The sequence below is a fragment of the Thunnus thynnus genome, chromosome 20 (genome assembly GCF_963924715.1).
Source record: "Thunnus thynnus chromosome 20, fThuThy2.1, whole genome shotgun sequence".
Classification (NCBI taxonomy): Eukaryota; Metazoa; Chordata; class Actinopteri; order Scombriformes; family Scombridae; genus Thunnus; species Thunnus thynnus.
This window is the reverse complement of record NC_089536.1, coordinates 2,326,449-2,347,466: the sequence shown is the minus strand read 5'-3', so window position 1 is coordinate 2,347,466 and position 21,018 is coordinate 2,326,449. Positions and strand designations below refer to the sequence as shown.

General features: G+C 41.0%; 1 protein-coding gene across 4 annotated transcripts in view; it reads right to left on the bottom strand.

Moving 5' to 3' along the window:
• The window catches only part of ankfn1a (ankyrin repeat and fibronectin type III domain containing 1a), a 133,944-nt gene that overhangs the window by 48,640 nt on the left and 64,286 nt on the right, over positions 1-21,018 (bottom strand). For 3 of the 4 annotated variants that reach the window (XM_067575570.1, XM_067575571.1, XM_067575569.1), the window contains exons 7-10: positions 20,308-20,433; positions 13,827-14,025; positions 9,954-10,164; positions 2,047-2,241 (exon numbers count right to left, since the gene is read on the bottom strand). In XM_067575570.1, coding sequence (XP_067431671.1) covers positions 2,047-2,241; positions 9,954-10,164; positions 13,827-14,025; positions 20,308-20,433 — 731 coding nt within the window. The remainder of the gene's footprint in view (positions 1-2,046; positions 2,242-9,953; positions 10,165-13,826; positions 14,026-20,307; positions 20,434-21,018) is intronic. The other variant, XM_067575572.1, reaches the window with a different exon arrangement.

Below are 21,018 nucleotides of genomic sequence, written 5' to 3'. Positions count from 1 at the left end.
CGATGCAGTTTGACTTCCTGTAGGTGGTTTTTCTTCTTTTCTGTTTATTTCACAATAAAATTCTGTAATGTGTCAAACACATAGTCTCTGCAGCAGCTGCATCTCTGCAGGTTTCCGTCATGCGTCGACGCTGCAGCACGAATCCGGTTATTAGTGGAAATGACTCCAGTCACATGAGGAACATCTCAGTGTCGTTCCTGCCTGAAGCAGCAGCTGAATGTAAATCACCGCTGAGACCGAGCTGCAAAATATCTGTTTAGAGGAGTCACAGAGAGACGAGAGAAGCTCTGAGCGATACGACGGGCTTTCATGTGGAAGAGGTGAAATGAAAACGCTGAATCTTCCTCCTCCTCTTCCTCTCTGACAGAAACCTCCTGCAGCTAAAACACTGACGCTCTGCAGTGATCCTGCTGCTTTTGTGCGAGTCTGTTTATCGTTTACACAGAATCAGTGTTGTCACAAAAACTGCATCCGCACCTGATCCGCTGTCTTTGGAGAACAGGAAGTTCAGTCTAGAAGACAATAAATGGCTGCTGAAGCTTTTTCTATCAGCAGGAAGAATGTTTTTCTTCTTGTTCCTTCAGCTGGATGTTGTTCTCTTCTCTTTTTGACATTTGAGAGCAGTAAAAACACCAGAAACACATTTATTTCTTTTAGCCAGACATTTTATGACCTCTACTAAAGTCACCCAGAAAAAACGTTTTCCCTCTGATACACATTTGTGTAGAGGATGTTTGGCTCATATTTATTCAAAAACTCACAAACCACCATTAAAAAATGTCTTCATGTTCACTATAATTCATTAAACTCATGTTGTCCTGTTTATGTAACATAGGACCATGATTCAGTCTGGTTGTGATGTTTTTTCTCCATAAATAAATAGTGTAAATAAAACACTTTATTAATGAGTGATGAGGTATTTATGAATGAACAACAGATCTGTGGTTCAGACGTTTGGTATTGAGATAAACTGTGAGTAAGAATATGAACAGTATGTGAGGGTTAAATCTCAGTTTAACACCTGGATGACATCACAACTAGTTTGGAGCCAATCATGATCCAGTAAGCAACTTATACAAGTGTGATGAGGAAGCTTGAAGCCTCCAGAACACAAACACTGAGACTTTACAGTGAAGGAGGAGACATCTGGTGTCAGAGATTCTGGGTTTTTACATGAAGGAGAAGGAGGAGATGGACAAACTATATCATACACAAATTATTATCAAACACGGTTTTTATATGTTTTAAAACATGTCAGGAGGAGATCTTTAAGTTTTAATTATGCAACTTGAGTTTGAAACTAGCTGGTAGTTACTAACAACTTAAAGGCGACACATTCTGCTTTTAGTGATTTTCTGTTATTTATATCCTGTTCTGATGTTGGATGTTTAATATTTCCAACAGTTACATAACTTGAGGTGAACGTATGTAGAAAAGCTGCCTGCAAGTCAAAAGTCAGGGCTTCAACCTGCTCTGCACGTTTTGTTTGCACCGTTTTTTTTCTACCTTGCTGATGAGCTGACAACAGCTTGTCACGATCTCTGTTGCTAAGGTGGTTGCTAAGGTGGTTGCTAAGGTGTTTCCATGTGTTGTTCAGCTCCAACATGTACGGATGGATTTGAGAAGTTGACATTTGGAGTCAAGAAGGAGAAAAAGAAGTGAAATCCTGCTACTATAGTTTGTTTACGTAGCCTCCGGAGCCGGAGGAAGCTTCCTGAAGCTGACCAATCAGAACAGAGTGGGCTCATCAGGAGGCGGGGCCTTAAAGAGACAGGAGCTAAAACGGCCTGTTTCAGACAGAGGCTGAACTGAGGGGCTGCATAAAGGACCAGTAGAAGATAAATAAGGAGTTTTTATTCCAGTAGAGCCCCAGAATATAAATATAGAGCTGGAGATGTGTTTGATACTTCCTCTGTAAGGAAGGACAAAAACTCCACAGAGGATCTTTAATGAAGGACACTAACTGTTCAGACGTCACCTGTAACTGAAGCTGCTGTCAGTCTTACAGCTTCATGAGAAACAAACCATCATCAGCGGTTGACTCACGTGCGTGCTGGAAGCCCGTCTTCATGCGTTTGTACAGCTTGCTCCTCCACTCCCAGGCTCTCAGCTGTTTGTCCTTGTGGCACGCCTCCAGGGAGAGGCCGTCCTTCTGCGCCTGAGCCGCCAGGTCCGCCGCCCGCTGCTCCGCCTCCACCACCAGAGAGCTCAGGTGGGCCTCCCGACTCTCCACGCTCACGACTACGACACAAAACACACACACACACAAACACAGCGGTTACCAGTCCGGCGGTAGCACCCTAATGTCCGCATTTTTGAGACAATACCTGTTGGTTTATTAAGTCTGACATCAGAGCTGCAACGATTAATCGATTAGTTGATTGACATAAAACTAATCGATTAATCGTTTGATTTACCTCTGAAGCAGAAATGTCAAGAATTTGTCGACTGTTGGTTTTAAAACGTCACCTTGAGTTCTGGGAAACTCAAACATCTAACAGACAAAACAAATAATTGACTAATGAAGAAAAGAAGCAGCAGATTCATTGATAATGAAGCTGCACTGTGTTTAAACCTCTGAGGGTGCAGAAAACCAAACCTTGTCAAAGAAAGAAAGAAAGTGAATATCACTACATCACTACATCCACGTGTTGGCAAAGAAAAGACATGATGTGGATGTTCAGACTGCGTCCTCTCGTCACATATTTCAGACGGAGCTTTCTCTCTCGTGGACTGGACGGAGAGTTGTGTCTCTCGTTAGTATAAAAGTCAGTTTGCGGAGGAGTGGAAGCTTCAGGTTCAGCTCTCTCAAGGCCAGCGGAGGCCGAGGCCGAGCCGCATTATACAGTCATACAGCCAGAGAGAGGGGGGGGGGGACAAAACCAAGGCCAAAACGTTGGAAACTGTGTCTGGACATTCACCATGAAAGGATGAAATATTTCTTCTTTAACCGCAGGCTGCAGAGAATAATGTAGATTATTCAATCACTCCATCAGAGTTGGAGGCAGAAATCTCAGACAGATTATTTAAAAGCTGCATAAATTCAGCATAAAGGTTTCTTTCTACTGCAAACATGTTCTTTCAGACATGTTTTGACACCATATTTGTTCACATTTAGTGAAATAACCTGCGTTAAACATCCTGTCTGCAGTGTAACATGATAACTGACGACCATCACTGGAAAACTTCAAAATGTGATGATGGTTCTCAGGCAGGTTCAGAGTGGATTTATGGAGGTTTACTGGCGATGGACGATCAGAGATAATGATATCCTCGGGAAGTGTAAGTCACACTGAACGATATCAACATGTGTTTCATGTCTTGTGTGTTCAGGTTTGACTGAGTTATGACTGTGAGAAGGATTTTTGACTCCTCTTCACTCTGCTCTTGGCTTTGTCTTTTGGCTTCGTCCTGCTGAAACGTCCACATCTATCTGATCGTGTCTATCCGATCCTGTTATTTCCCTTCGGTTTAAAATACCGTCCAGAACCATGAGTTCAATTATTTCCTTCCTCACCTCCTCCTGTGATGTTCATCCTGTCTGAACGGAGCTTTAACCTCACTTTACTTCTGTTTATTGGACCTTTTTATTGGGGTTTTTTTGTGAATTAATTCTTCTTTTTGGGTAAATAAAAACTCCCTTTTTTTAAATCCACCTGTGATCCGACCAGGACTTGATTATGAGCTGCTATGAGCTTCTTTTAACTCTTTATGGAAGCTTGATGATGAGTGATGAAGAGAAAACACTGCTGCTGCTTCACTGCTCTCAGCTGCAGTTTTTAGTCATGAACCGTGACAGCAGCATAAACAAACAAACAGCAGCAGCAGCACAACAACAACAACACCCTCATTCACACACCAATCTGTGTGTGTGTGTGTGTGTGTGTGGCTGCAAAAAGATCTCTATCTTCATTTAACATCCTGTAAGTGTTAAAGGACGAGTTCACAGTTTCTCTAGTCTTTGTTAAAACAACAGTCAGGAGCCAAAACGAACATTAAAACATGTTTTTCTTGCTGTAATCAATAATTCATGTATTTCAAAGTTTATCTGAAGCTAATATGAAGCTTCAGCGTCCAAATCAAGTAGATATCTTTCAACGTTACAGTCTTTTTAGTGCCAAAGTTCCTCTTTTTGTTACTATACTTCCACCTGCAGCTCAACAGGGAAACACTGTCTGAGGAAACACAAAGAGGGAATTTGATGCTAAAAAGACTGTAAATGTGTCAGATATCCACTTGATATGACTAACTCAGACTGCTGAAGCTGAATAGAAGCTTCACACAGACTTTTAAATGACTGTGTGGACACACTGTGGATTTTATCCTCCATCACTTCCATTGAAAGCACATTTGAAGGATCTTTTAATATCCAGTATGAACAGGAGGAATGATTACAGACACCTGACTGCTGGTTTAACACTTCTGTTCTTTTATTTAAACCTGCATTAACTGATTTTTTGTCTTCTCAAGAAAAACGACTCAACAGGTCGTAACGTCAGTCGTCCAAAAACAACATAGTAACGTTTAAGTGACAGCTGCCATCTAGCGTCTGTAGTAACTGTGAGGTGGAGCAGTTCAGATGACGTTCACAGGAGGAGGGTGGAGGCTTTAACCCAACAGGAGACTTTGCTAGAGGAGAGTTTTGTAAAAAGTGTAACTACAATCGTCCACTAACCTTTAACCCCGTGGCCATGATGATGAAGGTGGCCTAAGTTTAAGGAAGTAGTAACTTTAACCCACAACACATGTTTCTCTAACCTTAACAAAGTGAAATTAGCCATGTTGATCTTTGATCAGACCTGAACCACAGCGTCATAAAACATCACTATTGTTTAACAGAGATGAGTGACGGTTTTAGGAAGTGGTGCATTCAGGTCTTATGGTTCATTCTGGAGTTCTTTACTACGACCACTAGATGGCGTAACTAAAGGTCGGTTTTTGCCGGTTGAATTTCAGACCTATGATATCATTTAATTATGAGGATGTGTTGTTATTTCCACAATCAGCAGTTACGGAGCAACATTATCATTCATGTGGAGTCGTGTTTCTGTCCAATATTCACTCTCTTTTAACTCTGTTTTTACTCTCTACCAGCTCCTGAGGGAAATATCTGACTCTTTAACTATGTTCACCAGCTAGTCTACAGCTAACTGTGTCTGTTTGGTGCTGAGCAGGTAGTGAACAGTGACTTTTTACAGCTTTTTCTCATAAAACGACGCTATGAGCCGCTGAGACTGAAGCAGAACAGTAAAGTTGCAGCCGGACAGATAAACAACGAGCTGAAACTCACTATAAAGCCGCAGAGTCACTGATAATTAGAATATAACGAGCCACAAGCAACAAATTACACACTGACACACCAGACAGTGTTATTATGAAAAACACAGATTACAGCTCTCAGGCTGAATATGAAACTACAGGATGTGAAACACCAAAGGACTTTAAAAAGGTTGAAACTGAACAAATACTTGAGTGTTCTTTTTTGTTGACATGTTAATTTAGTGATGAGGATCCTTGTTTGTCTAATTACTGGATGTATTTATCTGCTGAGTGTTTGTGTCAGTTTCCTCTGATGGAAGATAATAAATGTGAGTAATGTGAGAGGGGTTGAATCAGTGTGATTCTCTGCAGGGACGTTTACTGAATGGACTTAATTACTCCTGATAATTGTTTCTGATTGATATGGGATGAGGTTGTTGCAGCGTGATCGGTGCACTGAGGCTCTTTATACACAACACACACTGCAGTTACAGCTGCTCAACTCATGTTTTTATCAAAACACACAAAACTACATTCAGCACATATTAAAGTGCTGCTGAGATTAAAAAATAAAACACAAATGGGTTTATAAAGACGTCTGTCTTTCCTCACATGTATTATAAGCTAACAATCTGTGTTGTGTTGTTTGATTGGTGGATGTTTACTGTTTTAGTCTGTGTGTATTAATTATGTTCTGTGTATTAATTAATGTGGCCCAGGACGACAGGAAATGATCCTTTTAGGCTTTTTCTCTGTTTATTAATGAGCAACGTCCTTCAAATAAAAAATAAATGAAATTAAAATACATTTCTTCAATTAAAAAAAACAATAAAATAGTGAAATAAATGAGAAAATGTTCAATGATCTGAATGAAACTGTGGTTGTTTGAACTGTTTAAAACATCATCAAATGATTGTAATGAGTTATTTGATGTGAAGTGTTGGTCAGTCAGTTGATTTGCAGTTTAAGGACTGAAAGGTCACATCAGCTCGTTCGTCTCAAGGTTAAAGTTTTATTAGATCAATTCTGACGTTGAAAAGATGCAATAAACAGTTTATTAAAAGATTTCAGCAGCTGAATGTGTTTCTATCACATTCTGACCAATCAGACACCAACCTGACTGATTAATGAAGATTAATTAAAGTATATATAAGTAAAGTCGCTTTAGTGAACCTGCCTTATTTAAAATAAATAGTTTTAAATATTTGGTGACTTTGGGATCTCCAACAGAATTTAAAATAAAGTTTGATTAATGTTTTAACTACTACTACGTCCTGCTGGGTGTTCCTCATTCTATCCGTCTGGCAGTTGCCGTTGGAAACGCCAGCAGCCATATTAAAAACCTGGAGGTGTCACTTCCTGTTCAGCTCGGCCTGTCAGAGCCCGGCTAGCTGCTAACGGTGGCTAATTGTTGAGGCTGTAAATTAACAGGCTGCTGAATCTCAAACAGAAACACAGTGTCTGACTGAAGAGACGGGAGGATAAATATAGAGCAACCCCCCCACACCCCCCCCACGGGGGCCCCGAGGGGCCTCGTAAATTAACACACAGGCAACGTAGGTGAGCTCAGACACATTAACACACACACACACACACACACACACAGCTTCTGCTATTCGACTGCATTTTGAAAACTTTTCCTCCAACAATATATAAAGTAGTTTGATTCAACTCGACTCAGATAAAACACAAAAATTCAGTTTACAAACTACACAAATGATAAATTAATGAATATTTCTACACTTATTATAAACATACAGCACATTGAAGTGAATGAGATGTTGTGTCTGTGTATATAAACTTAAATTAACTTATAAAACCTCGATCATACTATCAACTTATTTTAAAAATCTCTTTCTAAATAGAAATTATGAGCTGATGTCACAGAATTTTGACTTGAAATATTGAGCTAGAGAGTCAGTGAGAACATGACATGTTATCAGGATTTTGTTTTGTTATATAAAGAAGTAAAAGATTGAAGAAACTTGTTGATGTGACGGAGTCTTAAATAATAAAGTCAAACTCATCTTCACCTTAAACTGACTGTAGTTTTTATAGATTTTTTTAATAGTTAGTTTCATAAGAAATAAAACATTGTTGCTCAGTTCTGTTCACTCAGGGTTTAAAGTTAAAATTCACAAGTTTTACACAGAATTACACTGAAAAATGACCAAATTAAAGCTTCAGTTTCACTTGTCTTGTGCTCATAAACAGACTTTCTACTCTTCCTCTCCAGCTCACTCACACCTGCGTCTGTTCTTCTTCTATCTCTCTGTTCAGGGTTTTGCTTTAATGATGTTTAAATGTCTGTTTCATTAAATTAATTAGAAACTTTTCTTTAACAAAGTAAAAGCTTGAAACTTGTAGTTGTGATGCAGATTTTTATGTTGCGGTTTTTCTTCTTTTACTCAAGTCAGAGTCACACACACACCAACTTATGGATGGAAACTGACCAGTGCACGTGAGTGAGCGTGCGCGCACACACACACACACACACACACACACACACACGGGGCTGTCAGGCCGAGGCTGACTGATTTACTTGGCACTTGAGGAATGACATAAACAGAGAGCAGCAGGCCCCAGGAGGGAAAACAGCGGCAATGTTTACTCTGTGTTTGTTTACAAGGATGGGATTGTACCGCCGCCCAGAGTCCAGGCCGCTGTTTGGAGAGCCCTCGCCGCCGCGGCCCCGCAGCACAATAAATCACTTAGCTGTAATTGCCCCGGCGTTACATGCATCATTGGAAAAGTTAAACCATTAAACGACAAACCTTGTTAAGGCTGTTCAGCAGGGAGTCACGCAGGAGGCCCCGCTCGCTGTAAAGTGGCCACTGTTTCACCCCCCCCCCCCCCCCCCCACCTCACACACACACACACACACACTCACACACACACACACACACACAGAGCCAGACTGTGGGGGCTGGGGGGGTTTCAGCAGTAAGGTAAGAACCACCTGTCTTTGGAGGGTTTATGGAGGACAACAGGGGGACTGATGGGTGTGTGTGTGTGTGTGTGTGTGTGTGTGTGGGTGTGTGTGTGGGCAGGGGTTGGGGGGACTTGGGGAGGGGTACTGGAGGAGGGTGAAGGGTGATGGGGGGGGGGATAGCGGGCTCATTCAGGTCCGGGTAGAGGAGACCCAGACTGGGCTGCAGACACAAACACAGACCCTGTCTGATCCACACACACACACACACACACACACACACATATATATACTGTATATATGGAGTCTACATGGTGATCTCTTGTCACAAGTTTTCCTTTTTAAAACATAATTTAACACTGAAAACACGTTTCTGGGTTAGTCAGTACATGTTAAGTCACTTTATTACAATATTAGTTTTGAATGGTTTTACTGGTTCCCAGCATGTGTAACATCTGCCTCTCGCATGTTACATTAAACACATCAGTTGTGCTTTAAATGGTCATTATCTTTAATAGCAAAATCTTTTAATACGAAACATAATTTTGTCAGTAATTTTACCTTTATTTAATAGTTGTATGGTTTACATATTTGTGTTATTTTCATTATTTAATGCTGTTATCTTATATTTAATATTTAATACTTGGCTACACAGTATCCATGGTAACGATGCAGCTATAAAGCATCACCTGGGGAACCAGTCAGACCAGGTGAGTGTGTGATTGTTAAATGGAAACCTGTAAATATTAATGTATAGCTGACCTGAGAGAGACTTTATTACTGATTATAATGATATTGACATTCAGAGTGATTATCTGAGACCGGGCTTGTATCCCCCACATCTCAAAGTGCTTGTAAGTAATAAACAGACATCATTGAATCGGCGTCTTCGTTGGAGTCAACTGTCAGCCGTTAGTCCACCATCATCATCATCACAACACAACGCAGAGACTATCAGCAATATAAGAGAAACTTAACGGGGGCATTATAAACTATGAGGCTCATATAGTCACCTGTTACACACTGAGTCCACATGTTGAACTTTACCAACACACAACCGCTCATTTTACACACAAACACAACAACTCATGTGTCAATCAGACACACAACAACATGCAGAACATGAAGATCTTTATTACATCACTGTTTGTGTTTATGTAGTTTAATGGTTGATAGTGTATAAATGTGTATATAGTGTAAATACAGTCAGATGTGTATCTCTGTATAGAACGTACTACAGTGTATCTACAGGAACGAGTCATAGAAATGCAGCAGACGTCTTGTTTTCTGGTTGAATATCGATGTATTTCAGTGGTTCTGATCCGTATGAATACATGTTAGTGTTTGAACATAAACTGAAGAGTTTTGTTGCTTGTCTGGACATGTGAAGGCTGTAGTCACTGAACGCTTTCTGTGTGAAAACAATGCAAATGTGTCACAGTTTGATCCATGATTGTTGCTGTTGTGTCGACTGTGTGAAGAGTGTCGGTTCTCGGTCAGAACCTGATATACGGCTGGACTGTGTATGAAACACTGGAGGGCTTTTATTTTAAAATGACAGATACAGGAAGTGGCGATATGTGGCGAGCACGCCCGCAGGAATTCGTGCCTTTCTCAATACCAAGGACACTAGTTTGGACTTGCGTACTCATCCTGTCTGGGGAGACGTTCCCTCCCCACATAGATTTCTGCACATTCAGGTCTCGAGTCCTCATCAGGTCACAAATTAAACTTCTTTACATGCTGGGAAACATGTCGTACTCACAGTGAGGACTCTCCTTGCCACCGGCCTTCAGCAGCAGTTTGGCGATGGGCGTGTTGTTGGTCATGATGGCGATGTCCAGCGGCGTCAGGCCCTGGCTGTTGGGGGTGTTGAGGTCCAGCTCCTCGGCAGAGAACTGGTAGAGCAGAATCTGCACCGTGTCCAGGTCCTGCTGCTCCACCGCCTCGAAGATGCAGTCGCTGCCCTGCATGGTCTGATGAATAAACACACACATTTAGACAGAGACTCTCACAGGAAGTCACTTAAACACGCCACTCTGACAGGAAGTCAGAGCAGAGTAGCAGCAAAGGAAGATGGGATGTGTTATTGACACACAGTTTTGTTTTAAGACAGACGTGAAAAACTGAACTTTTCCTTTAATTCAAATCCATCTGACAGAGATTATTATATGTATGCAGGACCCTCGTAACCGTGGCAACACATATGGTTGTCAGCAGGTGAGTGTTGACATGTAGCGACCTTTTTCATATTGTTTTCACCTGTTTTGACACCCCAACCCCCCCCCCCCCCTCCTCCTCCATCTCCTCCTCTTCCTCCTCCTCCTCTTCCTCCTCCTTCATTTCATTTATAGTCAGGACCCAGACACTGAAGGGGCCGTTTTACAAGAACTTCGCCGCATGTTTCACAATGACTGTCGCTGATAAAACACAGACACGTTTGGGAGTCACATGTTCAACTATTGGTGTCAAAATTAATGTGAGAGGAAATTAAATCATGTTGAAATTCAAGCTCGCATGTTGCAGATTTGTTGAAACGGGTCCCGGCGCTCGTAGTATTGGAAAAACTATCTGGCTCCAGATTTCCTGTCATTTATCAAACCTTCATCACCGTCAACATCATCGAGGACGGCAGCGATCCAGAGCCTTCGACAGCCAGTAACTGTTGAACATGCTTAGTACACATGATGAGAAAATGAGCAATTTTCTGCTGCGATACTATAAAAGGATTAAAAATGATCCTCTCAGAGACACGACTCTCTACCTCCACATGATAAAACGACAGAATAAAACACGCTCCAGCTGTTCTGCAGATGTTCAAAAACAAACGTCCTTATTGTTATTTACAGGAGATTTATTTTACTTCTGATGGATGAAACAAAAGAGCAAAAAGCTTTTTTTTCACCAGAGAAAGCAGAGAAAGCAATAAGAGTGTCAGAGCTGTTACCTGGCCAGAACAATCAATTTCTCTGAGAGGAAACATAACTATCAGTCACATCAAACAGGCTGTAAAAAATTTAATTTGTTCTTTCTGCAGTTGTCTGACGCTTCACGTCGACTCTGCTGTGAGGTCATTTCCTTCATGTACAACGATAAAGAGCAGAGACGAGGACAGCACTCCCATTTGACTTTTTAATAATAAAGCAATTTCATTGGCAGAATAAACGCTGGATGAGCACGTCTCGCCCAAAAACGTCCATGTATTAAAAAGTTAAATTGGATTTCTGTGCTGGTTGTTTTTATGATGAAGTAGACTGAGGATCCAGCAGCAGGTCTGCAGGGTCTCATCATCTCATCTCATCATCAGGACGGTTTGTGTTTGTTTATTCTGTAATTGAGTCACATGCAGATACTGCAGCTCCAACCTGCTGCTTCACTGCAGTCACACATCTATAATAACCTGTAATAATCTGAGTCAGACTTCATTATTTTCATTATCGATCAATCTGTTGAATATTTTCTGGATGAATCAATTAGTTGTTTGGTCCATAAAAAAATGTCAATCAAAACCCGAGATGACGTCATCACGTCTTGTTTTGTCCACAACTCAAAGATATTCAGTTTAATGTCATAGAAACTAGAAAATATTCACATTTAAGATGCTGGAATCAGAGAATCAAAATGATTAATCGATTATCAGAATAGTTGATGATTAATTTAATAATTGGCAACCAATCGATTAATTAACTAATTATTACAGCTCCAGAAGACACCAGGGCCTTGAGTGATCGATGGACCTAAGAAGAAACGTTCACGCCGTTACCGTCGGCCGTCTGTGGTGATGAACGTGACGACGTCCATCAGGCTGAAATGATTTATGACAGTTCAGACAGTTTCAGGCAGAAAGTTTGTTGTATTTGACTTGAGACACTCGTACCAGTAAAACCTCACAGACAAAAAGAGAGTTTAAGATAAGAATTTGAAAATATTCTTGCATGAAGTCCGATGTTTGAACAACCGTAGCTGCTGATTCAGTTTCTGCCGACTAATCGTTGCAGCTCTGAAATATTTTACCAAAAATATTCACGTGAGTTGTGATTTCACAGGCAGTGATCCGTCTTCCTCTCTCCTCCTCCTCCTCCTCCTCCTCCTCCTCCTCCTCCTCCCCCCCGCCTGCCTCTCTCTGTTTCATGTCTGCTGTTGTGACTGGTGTGTAAATGTCAGCAGGCTGGCAGAGAGAGTTCAACACACCCGCAGTGTGACCCCTAACACCCCGTCACACACCATGAATCCCACACTGACCAAATGTTTGACGGGGCAGCAGGAAGGACGTGATGATGGCGGCAGAGAAGACGAGCGTTGCTACGCCGACACGTCCGGCTGCATCTAACCCTCCTCCTACAACCGACCGATTATCAGTTTGTAAGAGAAACACCTGAGATATAAACCTCAGCAACAGACACGCAGCGGAGCGGTGATAGACGGAGATCTCATGATGTCATCGTGACAATGAGAAACAGCTTGAGGCAGCAGCTTGGAGATTTAATAAAAGACAAATGAAGGAACAGAGTCTCAGCCTGTGAAGACATCGAATTAGTGAAGCACCAAACTAGATCTTTATTGATCCTTCTGTGGCAGACAGAAACAGGCCGACAGGGTTTCCCTCCTCCATGTCTACATCTGACATGTGACATTTCATCTGAAATAATTTAATAAGCAGACAAAAGCCTGAACATGTGATGTTCAGAGGGAAATATCTGGACCACTGTTGGACTGGTTTTCATGCTTTCTGGTAGAGAAATACAAGATCTTTGTGACTTTTCACTTTGTCCAAGATTTTGGTTCATCTGTTGAACAGTTTGGTTTTCTTTACGGCCGGTGTTGCAGATAGAGATGTCCTGGTAAACCTGCAGCTAAATGTCTGCAGAGTGTTTGATGAGCACACGGCTCTCTCTCAGCTCTCCACACTACACGTCAGACACCAGAGCTTTACAACTAAAACCATTAAAGAACAGCTTGGATGCAGCTGAAGCATTGCAGAGATATTCAGTTCAAGTTATTCAAAGTTATTCAAATCAATCACATGTATATCATGTGATTGATTTGAATAACTTTAATGTACCTGAAGTGAGCACTGCTGGAATATTTATTAGTTTATGATGTTTAGGTCTGTCTGCACACTTCAACCATCCAATCAGAGGATTAAACTCATTTCTGTTGTCCTCTGATTGGACGACTGAAGCAGCTTTATGCATATATATATACATATATATACATATATATATATATATATATATATACATACATATATATATATATATATATATATATATATATATATATATATATACACACACACACACACATATATACATATACATATATATATGTGTGTGTGTGTATATATATATATATATATATATATACACACATATACATATATATATATATATATGGAAGTGTTGCGATGCTCAACCAATATTAGCTCAAATATATTCAGTTTACTGTCAAACAAACCAGAAAATATTCACATTTGAGAAGCTCCAATCAGAGAGTTTGTACTTTTTTTTTTCTCACAGTATGATGATTAATTGATTATTTAACTGGTTGGAACTTAATTTAATAGTTTTGATGAATTGACTAATGTTAGCAGCTCTGATCCAGTGAAGCGCCTCCTCTCTCATCCTCTCTCACTCACCGAGGCTTTGCGGAGACGGTCCGTCTTGCCGAAGAAGTAGGAATCTTCGAAGGAGGAGGTGCTCCCTCGCAGCTTCTCCGAAAGGTTCCTGTAGAGGCGCTTGGCGGCGCTGGGGGAGGCCGGCCCACTGGGGGACTTCCTGGTCTGGGACAACTGCAGGTTCTGCATCTGCTGGGTCATAACACCCGGGAGGTGTCTGCTGCGACGGAGAGAGAAGAAGAAGAAGACAAAAGTTTAGACTTTAATCTGCAAATGTTCAGATGATGAATCAGCTGTGGAAGTTAAAGTTTCATTATCTGTCATTCGACTAATAACGATCAATCCAAGAAGTTCAAACTAAAGTTTCAACACGTGTTTCCCAAAGCGGTGAGGCACGTTCACGCCGCTCAGAGCTCCTTAACGTTGGTACTGAAGATGATGCTGAACACATTTTAAAGTAACTTTGCATATTTAGTTGCCTGTAAGCTGCTTTATATTGAAAATACATGTCAAAGTGTAAATGTTACTTGAAGTTGTTGAGTATGAAAACGAAGCTTCATGTGCAGTAAAGAGTCTCCAGTCTGTATAATTCATGTTCCTGGGTGGAAGTGAGAGGAGACACTGGAACAACAACCAGGAGAATCTGCAGGATGATGGTCGGTGAGAACGCTGCTGCGACCAGGACTCACATAAACAGCACAAACGGAAGAACGGAACAACACTCAGCCTCAGTACTTGTCTCTCTCGGAGGTATTATACAACAACCACTGACTCAGAGGGCTCCGACATGGAGAGAACCTGAAAACAACCACCAGCTTTATACGACTTCTCTGCCGCTGTGAGACACACAACTCCGCTGGAGACGTTCCCTTCAGCTCTCGCCTTGTCAGGAAAGATTGCTTCATTTCTTCATCAGGCGTCTAAATGACCTCCTGTCGGCCTCGGCCCTCCTTCAGTCTCTACATGACACCTGGACAAATTCAACATGTCACTGAAATGACAAGACTGTCAGAAAGAGGCTTTTATGATGAAGGAGAGCAGTGATACAGGAGCCGACTGTACAGGCTTCCTTCATATGATCATCTCTGTGAGGAAGAGCTGATACACATACGAGTACTTTAAGTACAATTATGAAATACTTTACTTGAGTATTTCCATGTGATGCTACTTTATACTTTCTACTCCACTACGTTTATTTAACAGCTTTAGTTACTTTTCAGGTGCAGATTTGACACAATGGATAATATAACAAGCTGCTCCCTGAATGACACCACACCATCATCATCTTCATCCCTCCAGCACCGCAGACATAATTGCACTTTATTCCACTACGACACCAGTTTGTGCCTCTTATGGATGATTATATGATATATTATGAGTCACAGAGGTAAACATACATACAGCCTCTGAGCACTGAAACTGATCTGTGTCTCCATCTGCAACGTAAACATATCAGTGATAAGGTTGCTCTTACACAGCTGATGTAAACAAACACTGATGCACAGCTGATCTGACTGAATGATTCAGAGAACAGACGGATCAATGAAGAGAGACGCTTTCAATTTCACTTCAAGTTATTTATACAGTGCCAAATCACTTTTAACATGGAGCAGGTTCATTTACAGAGACCCGACATCCCTGCATGAGCAGCGAGGAAAAACTCCCCTTTACTGGGAGGAAACCTCCAGCAGAACTGGACTCTAGGTGGACGCCATCTGGCTCGACTGGTTGGGTTGAGAGAGACACAGAGAAGCATAATAACAACAACAATAACAACGATGATGATAATAGAGATACGACTAGTGATGATAATCAGAGCAACATCAGCTTCAAAGTCTGATCTGACGATGCTAGTTAGCAAACAAGCTACAACTGGCGCTATTCTACTATAGCAGCAGGATGAGAGGTATCCGAGAGCAGCAGCGGTGGCGGCTTTGAGTGCACTGACGTTTCCTCTCGCTGTCTGAAAGCACCTGAACGATAAATCCACACAGAGCGTTTCTGTCGTCTGAAACTTGTACGTCTCATGAAACAGAAACACTTCTATTTTATCAGATTCACACTGAATGTGAGACACATGAGTCTATGTTTTGAACTTATTAACAGTATCTATATTGATTGATCAAGACTCCCCGCTACGGCGGGCGTGGAAATAAAATCAATGAATCAGTAACCGTCACTGTCAGTCAGCCTGGTGGAGGCGGTTACATCATAGAGGCGAGAATCTCACAACTCGACTCCGTCATCGATTCAACACACGCTCTTGGTTCAATCAACACAGCGGGGGGGGGGGGGGGGGGGGGGTGTCTTTTGTCCACTAAACAGAGTGAAACATAAATGAGAGTGAAAATGTTGTGAATTGATTCAGAATCACAGAAGATAACGTTCACCACCGTCAGTTACACAGGCTGGATGATGTGTCCGTATTCTCTGCAGCAAATACAAACCCTTCAGGTATTATTACATATTTGTGTATATAAGAAAGCCTCTCACACACACACACACACACTCATGAGGACAGGAAACACAGCAGCAGCGCCTCGTCGTTGCTCCACCTGATTGTTCTGCGCTCGAGCCAGCAGGACGCCACAGAGTCAAAACACTGCTGCTGATTGGCTGAATCGCTCTGCTGTGTGTTGATGATAATTAATAATAACAGTCATCTTATTAGAGTCTAAGCTGAGCTCCAAAGTCACTTTGTCCAATCTGAACCCTGCAAAATGGTGACGATGATGATTTATTGAGATACATCCAGATTCATTTCCACATTTCCACATGAGATTTATCTGTAAAATCACATATTGTCAGTTCTACAGGTTGTTAATATCTATATTAAATATATTTATCTTATACATATTGTGTGAATTATTAAAGTGAGCTCCACCTGAAGCGGCTATAACATCAAAATGCTGCTGACCTGTTAATAAAGGCTGCAACTATTGATTATTTTCATTATTGATTAACCTGTCAATTATTTTCTTGAGTAGTTGTTTTGTCCATCAAATGTCAGAAAATTGTGAAACATGTGGATCAATGTTTCCTAAAGCCCAACGTGACGTCCCTGAATGTCTTGTTTTGTCCTCAACCAGAAAATATTCATATATATTATATATTAATCATTATTATTATTATTATTATTATATTAATCATTTGAGAGGTTGGAACCTTCTTTTGAGCCTTTTTCTTCAAAAATGACTAAAAATAATCCATTATCTAAGGAGTTAGCGATACATTTTCTTTCAATTAACTAATCGATTAATTGACTAACTGTTGCAGTTCTAGTCTGAATACTTCAGTAATAATACTCCAAATATCATCAAATATAACATTATTTATTCATGAGTATCATTCTGCTTCTTTTAGCACAGCTTGCTGCTAATACTTCTGTTCTATATATAAGTACCCACGTTGACAGCGAGTGTGTGTGTGTGTGTGTGTGTGTGTGTGTGTGTGTGTGTGTGTGTGTGTGTGTGTGTGTGTGTGTGAACTGGGTTCAGCCTACAAATTGATCCAGACGTCCATCCTACAGCCTGATGGTGAAAACACAAATGTCTCCAGAGAATCTTCAGTTTCATTTCATTATTTTCATTTATTTATCTGTGACTGTTTATATCACTAATCTCAAAAATATGATTTTGTGTTTCATTTCGTCTTATAAAAAAATATAAGTATTGGTTTTATTTTTATTATTAATTATTATTTGTGTTTATTGGTCATTCACACAAACACACACATACACATAAAATACATGTTTATTTACTAATAAACATTTAAATGTTTATTTAAAATGTTTTTCAAAATTTTTTTATGGTCTTTAATTGCAAATTTTGACTAATATTTAAAAATTGTACAATTTTTTCCTCAATCAAACAGACACCAACGCATCCCTCCAGCTGCTGTCAATCAAACACAGACACCGACATGCCCCTCCAGCTGCTGTCAATCAAACACCGACACAACCTTCCAGCTGCTGTCAATCAAACACCGATACAACTTTCCAGCTGCTGTCAATCACACACAGACACCGACACACCCCTCCAGCTGCTGTCAATCACACACAGACACCGACACACCCCTCCAGCTGCTGTCAATCACACACAGACACCGACATGCCCCTCCAGCTGCTGTCAATCACACACAGACACCGACACACCCCTCCAGCTGCTGTCAATCAAACACCGATACAACCTTCCAGCTGCTGTCAATCAAACACAGACACACGACACACCCCTCCAGCTGCTGTCAATCACACACAGACACCGACACACCCCTCCAGCTGCTGTCAATCAAACACCGACACAACCTTCCAGCTGCTGTCAATCAAACACAGACACCGACACACAGCTCCAGCTGCTGTCAATCAAACACAGACACCGACACGCCCCTCCAGCTGCTGTCAATCAAACACAGACACCGACACGCTCCTCCAGCTGCTGTCAATCAAACACAGACACCGACACGCCCCTCCAGCTGCTGTCAATCAAACACAGACACCGACACACCCCTCCTAACTCCTAACTATTAATATTACATTTAAAAAACATTGTCTTTGACAACAAAAAGGGATGACTCAATGTGATTTCAGTTGATTTTTAAGGTATAAAATAACGTGTTTAATTTAATGTTAGTGTTTAGAGATACTCAATAGTTTGGGTCTTTCGAAGGATTTGTTGCTATAAGAAAATAAAGAATAACAGCAGGCTAACAATTCCTGAATACTCTGGATGACATCAGCTGCAGTCGGTAATGAAGCAGAGTGAGTTTGAAGGATCAGTTACCTCAACAGTGTAATTTGCTGTTGTTACACAAGATAACAACACATGCTGTTTATCTACATGATCCACCCAGTTCAGTGGGTCAATGAGCAGACTGTGACTGCAGACATTTATTCTCACTGCTCACACAAACAAGATTAACAACCTAAACACACACACACACACACACACACACACACACACACACACACACACACATATACACATATATAATTATACGATTATGAAACATCTGTTATGACATAAAGTGCTTGTCTCTGATTGCCTGTCAGGTATTAAATTCATATAAATGAGGACGCCTCAAACGTCGTTCAGGTCAACAGTTTAACCGCCGCTCTAAATCACAGCACAATATGTTAAACTACAGGTTACCATGGCAACAGTGCTGATGCTTCAGGCTCTGTCAGCAATTAACAGAGTGGTGACTCTAAACCGAACCCTGAATAAACTGCTTACAAACACATGTTAAAATACTGGACTCTACACTCTGAATTATGTTCTTCACCTGATCCATTATTCTGCAGCTTTTTGAGGTATTTTCCTCCCAAATGATCTGTCAATGATCTTTCAATATTCCTAAACATAGAAACACAGCAGTCTCCTGGATCATGTAACCACACTATATGTTTATTATCTGACCACTGGTTTGAATTATTTCATCTTTGTTTCTACAACAATTTTGGGTTTATCTGTCAGTTTGGCAGATTGCTTTAAATACTACAATACCCATGATCCTCAGCTGCTGTTGCTATGGAGAGGAAGCCAGTCAGGGATGTAAATCAGAGCTGCAGCTTCATTGAAGCATTCATAAGCACACTGAATTCAGTGTTTTATCAGATTTCTACCAAGTCTACGAAGGTCTGTAATTGGATGCTTCTTACTGCAATGCACCTTGGGAGTCGTAGTTGACTCCTCTGTTTCAGTTTTTATGTTCTCAGGCTTGTGCTTTTGACTTTTTATCAAAGAAACAGATTTTGACCTGATGATTCAATGAGAGTTCGTTGTTGATGCAAGACTTCAAAGTCTTGCAAATTTTAATTGAATTTCAAGAAAATCATCATAACAAAATGTAGTGAATGTTTGTTTTCATCCGCTCCTGTTGTGTGAATATTAGCAGATAAACAGCAGGTGGCGCTAATTTTCCAGTCGGTGCCGTTATAACATTGCAGAAGAAGAAGACACAACGAGATGACGTCATTAAAAGAGCGACAGCCAAAACTCAAATGATGGAAAACATGATGGAAATATTCTGTTAGTTTCATGTATTGATGTGAGGAAGGTTACGGTCTCCTCATCATCGCTCCACACAGATCTGATGTTTTCAGCTCTTCAGTGACGTTTAAGTCACATGATTCATGCACGTCGTGATTTAAACAACAGGAAACACTTTTTAAGATATTTAATGATGTTAGAAGTGTTTTTTATATGCAAATTGAAAATGTGCATAAAAACAGGTAGATGGAAACACACTCACTGTCTCTGAGGACATGAACCAAAGTTACTTCTCCCATTTCATAACTGTACACACGACTAAATGTTATCTGGGATTTTGCTTCATAATATTATTAGTGTTGTTTGTTTTTCTGAAAGAAAAACTGATAATCTGAGATGAAAAATTGTTGTCTGTTATTTTTGTTTATCAGGACACTTTTTTGTGTAAAGTTGCTCCTCATGATGGTGTGTGTGTGTGTGTGTGTGTGTGTGTGTGTGTGTGTGTGTGTCCTCACCTGTCCAGGCTGAGTGAGGATCGGGGGAATCCCGTGTAAAACAGGGGCTTCAGGTCTTTGATCAGAGCATCTCCTGCTGGCCTCTGGTTCCACTTCTGGGCTAAACGTGAGATCTTGCTGTCCGACCTGACACACACAAACACAGACACATAAGAACCTGAAGATAATAAATCTGTGACTGGAAAGAGACATAAAAAAGAGAAGAAGTCTTCGACAGGTGTTTTCAGGTGAGTTCACACCAGAAAGAACCAGAAGAGGATGTTCAGAAAGTTCTCACACCTTCCAGAAACGCAACCTGACACCCAAACGTCAACGTCCTCCTCCCTCCGTTCATCGTGTCAAACTGTCACCGGAGACACTTCTCAGCATCGTCACGTTTACCGACATCTCAGCGGTGTTATAATAACACTACGAGAGATGGGATTACCTACAGAACTCAATAAACGTTTGATAGTTTGATCAAATATCTTGTGCAAGTGGAAATCTTTCTTCTTTTTCCAAGAGGGAACAAGAGGGACTGAACGAGACAGCTGCAGTCTCACTTCACGCTGGACTGCAGCAAAAATTCAACCAAGCAAAGCTGAAAACTGGATCCCAGTCCTTCTCAACTGGCTGATAATTCTGCACCAGAACGAGGAGGAGGAGGAGGATCTGTTCTGCCCACAAACACCAGACCAGACGAGACACCTGTCAGATCAAAACTGGACAACA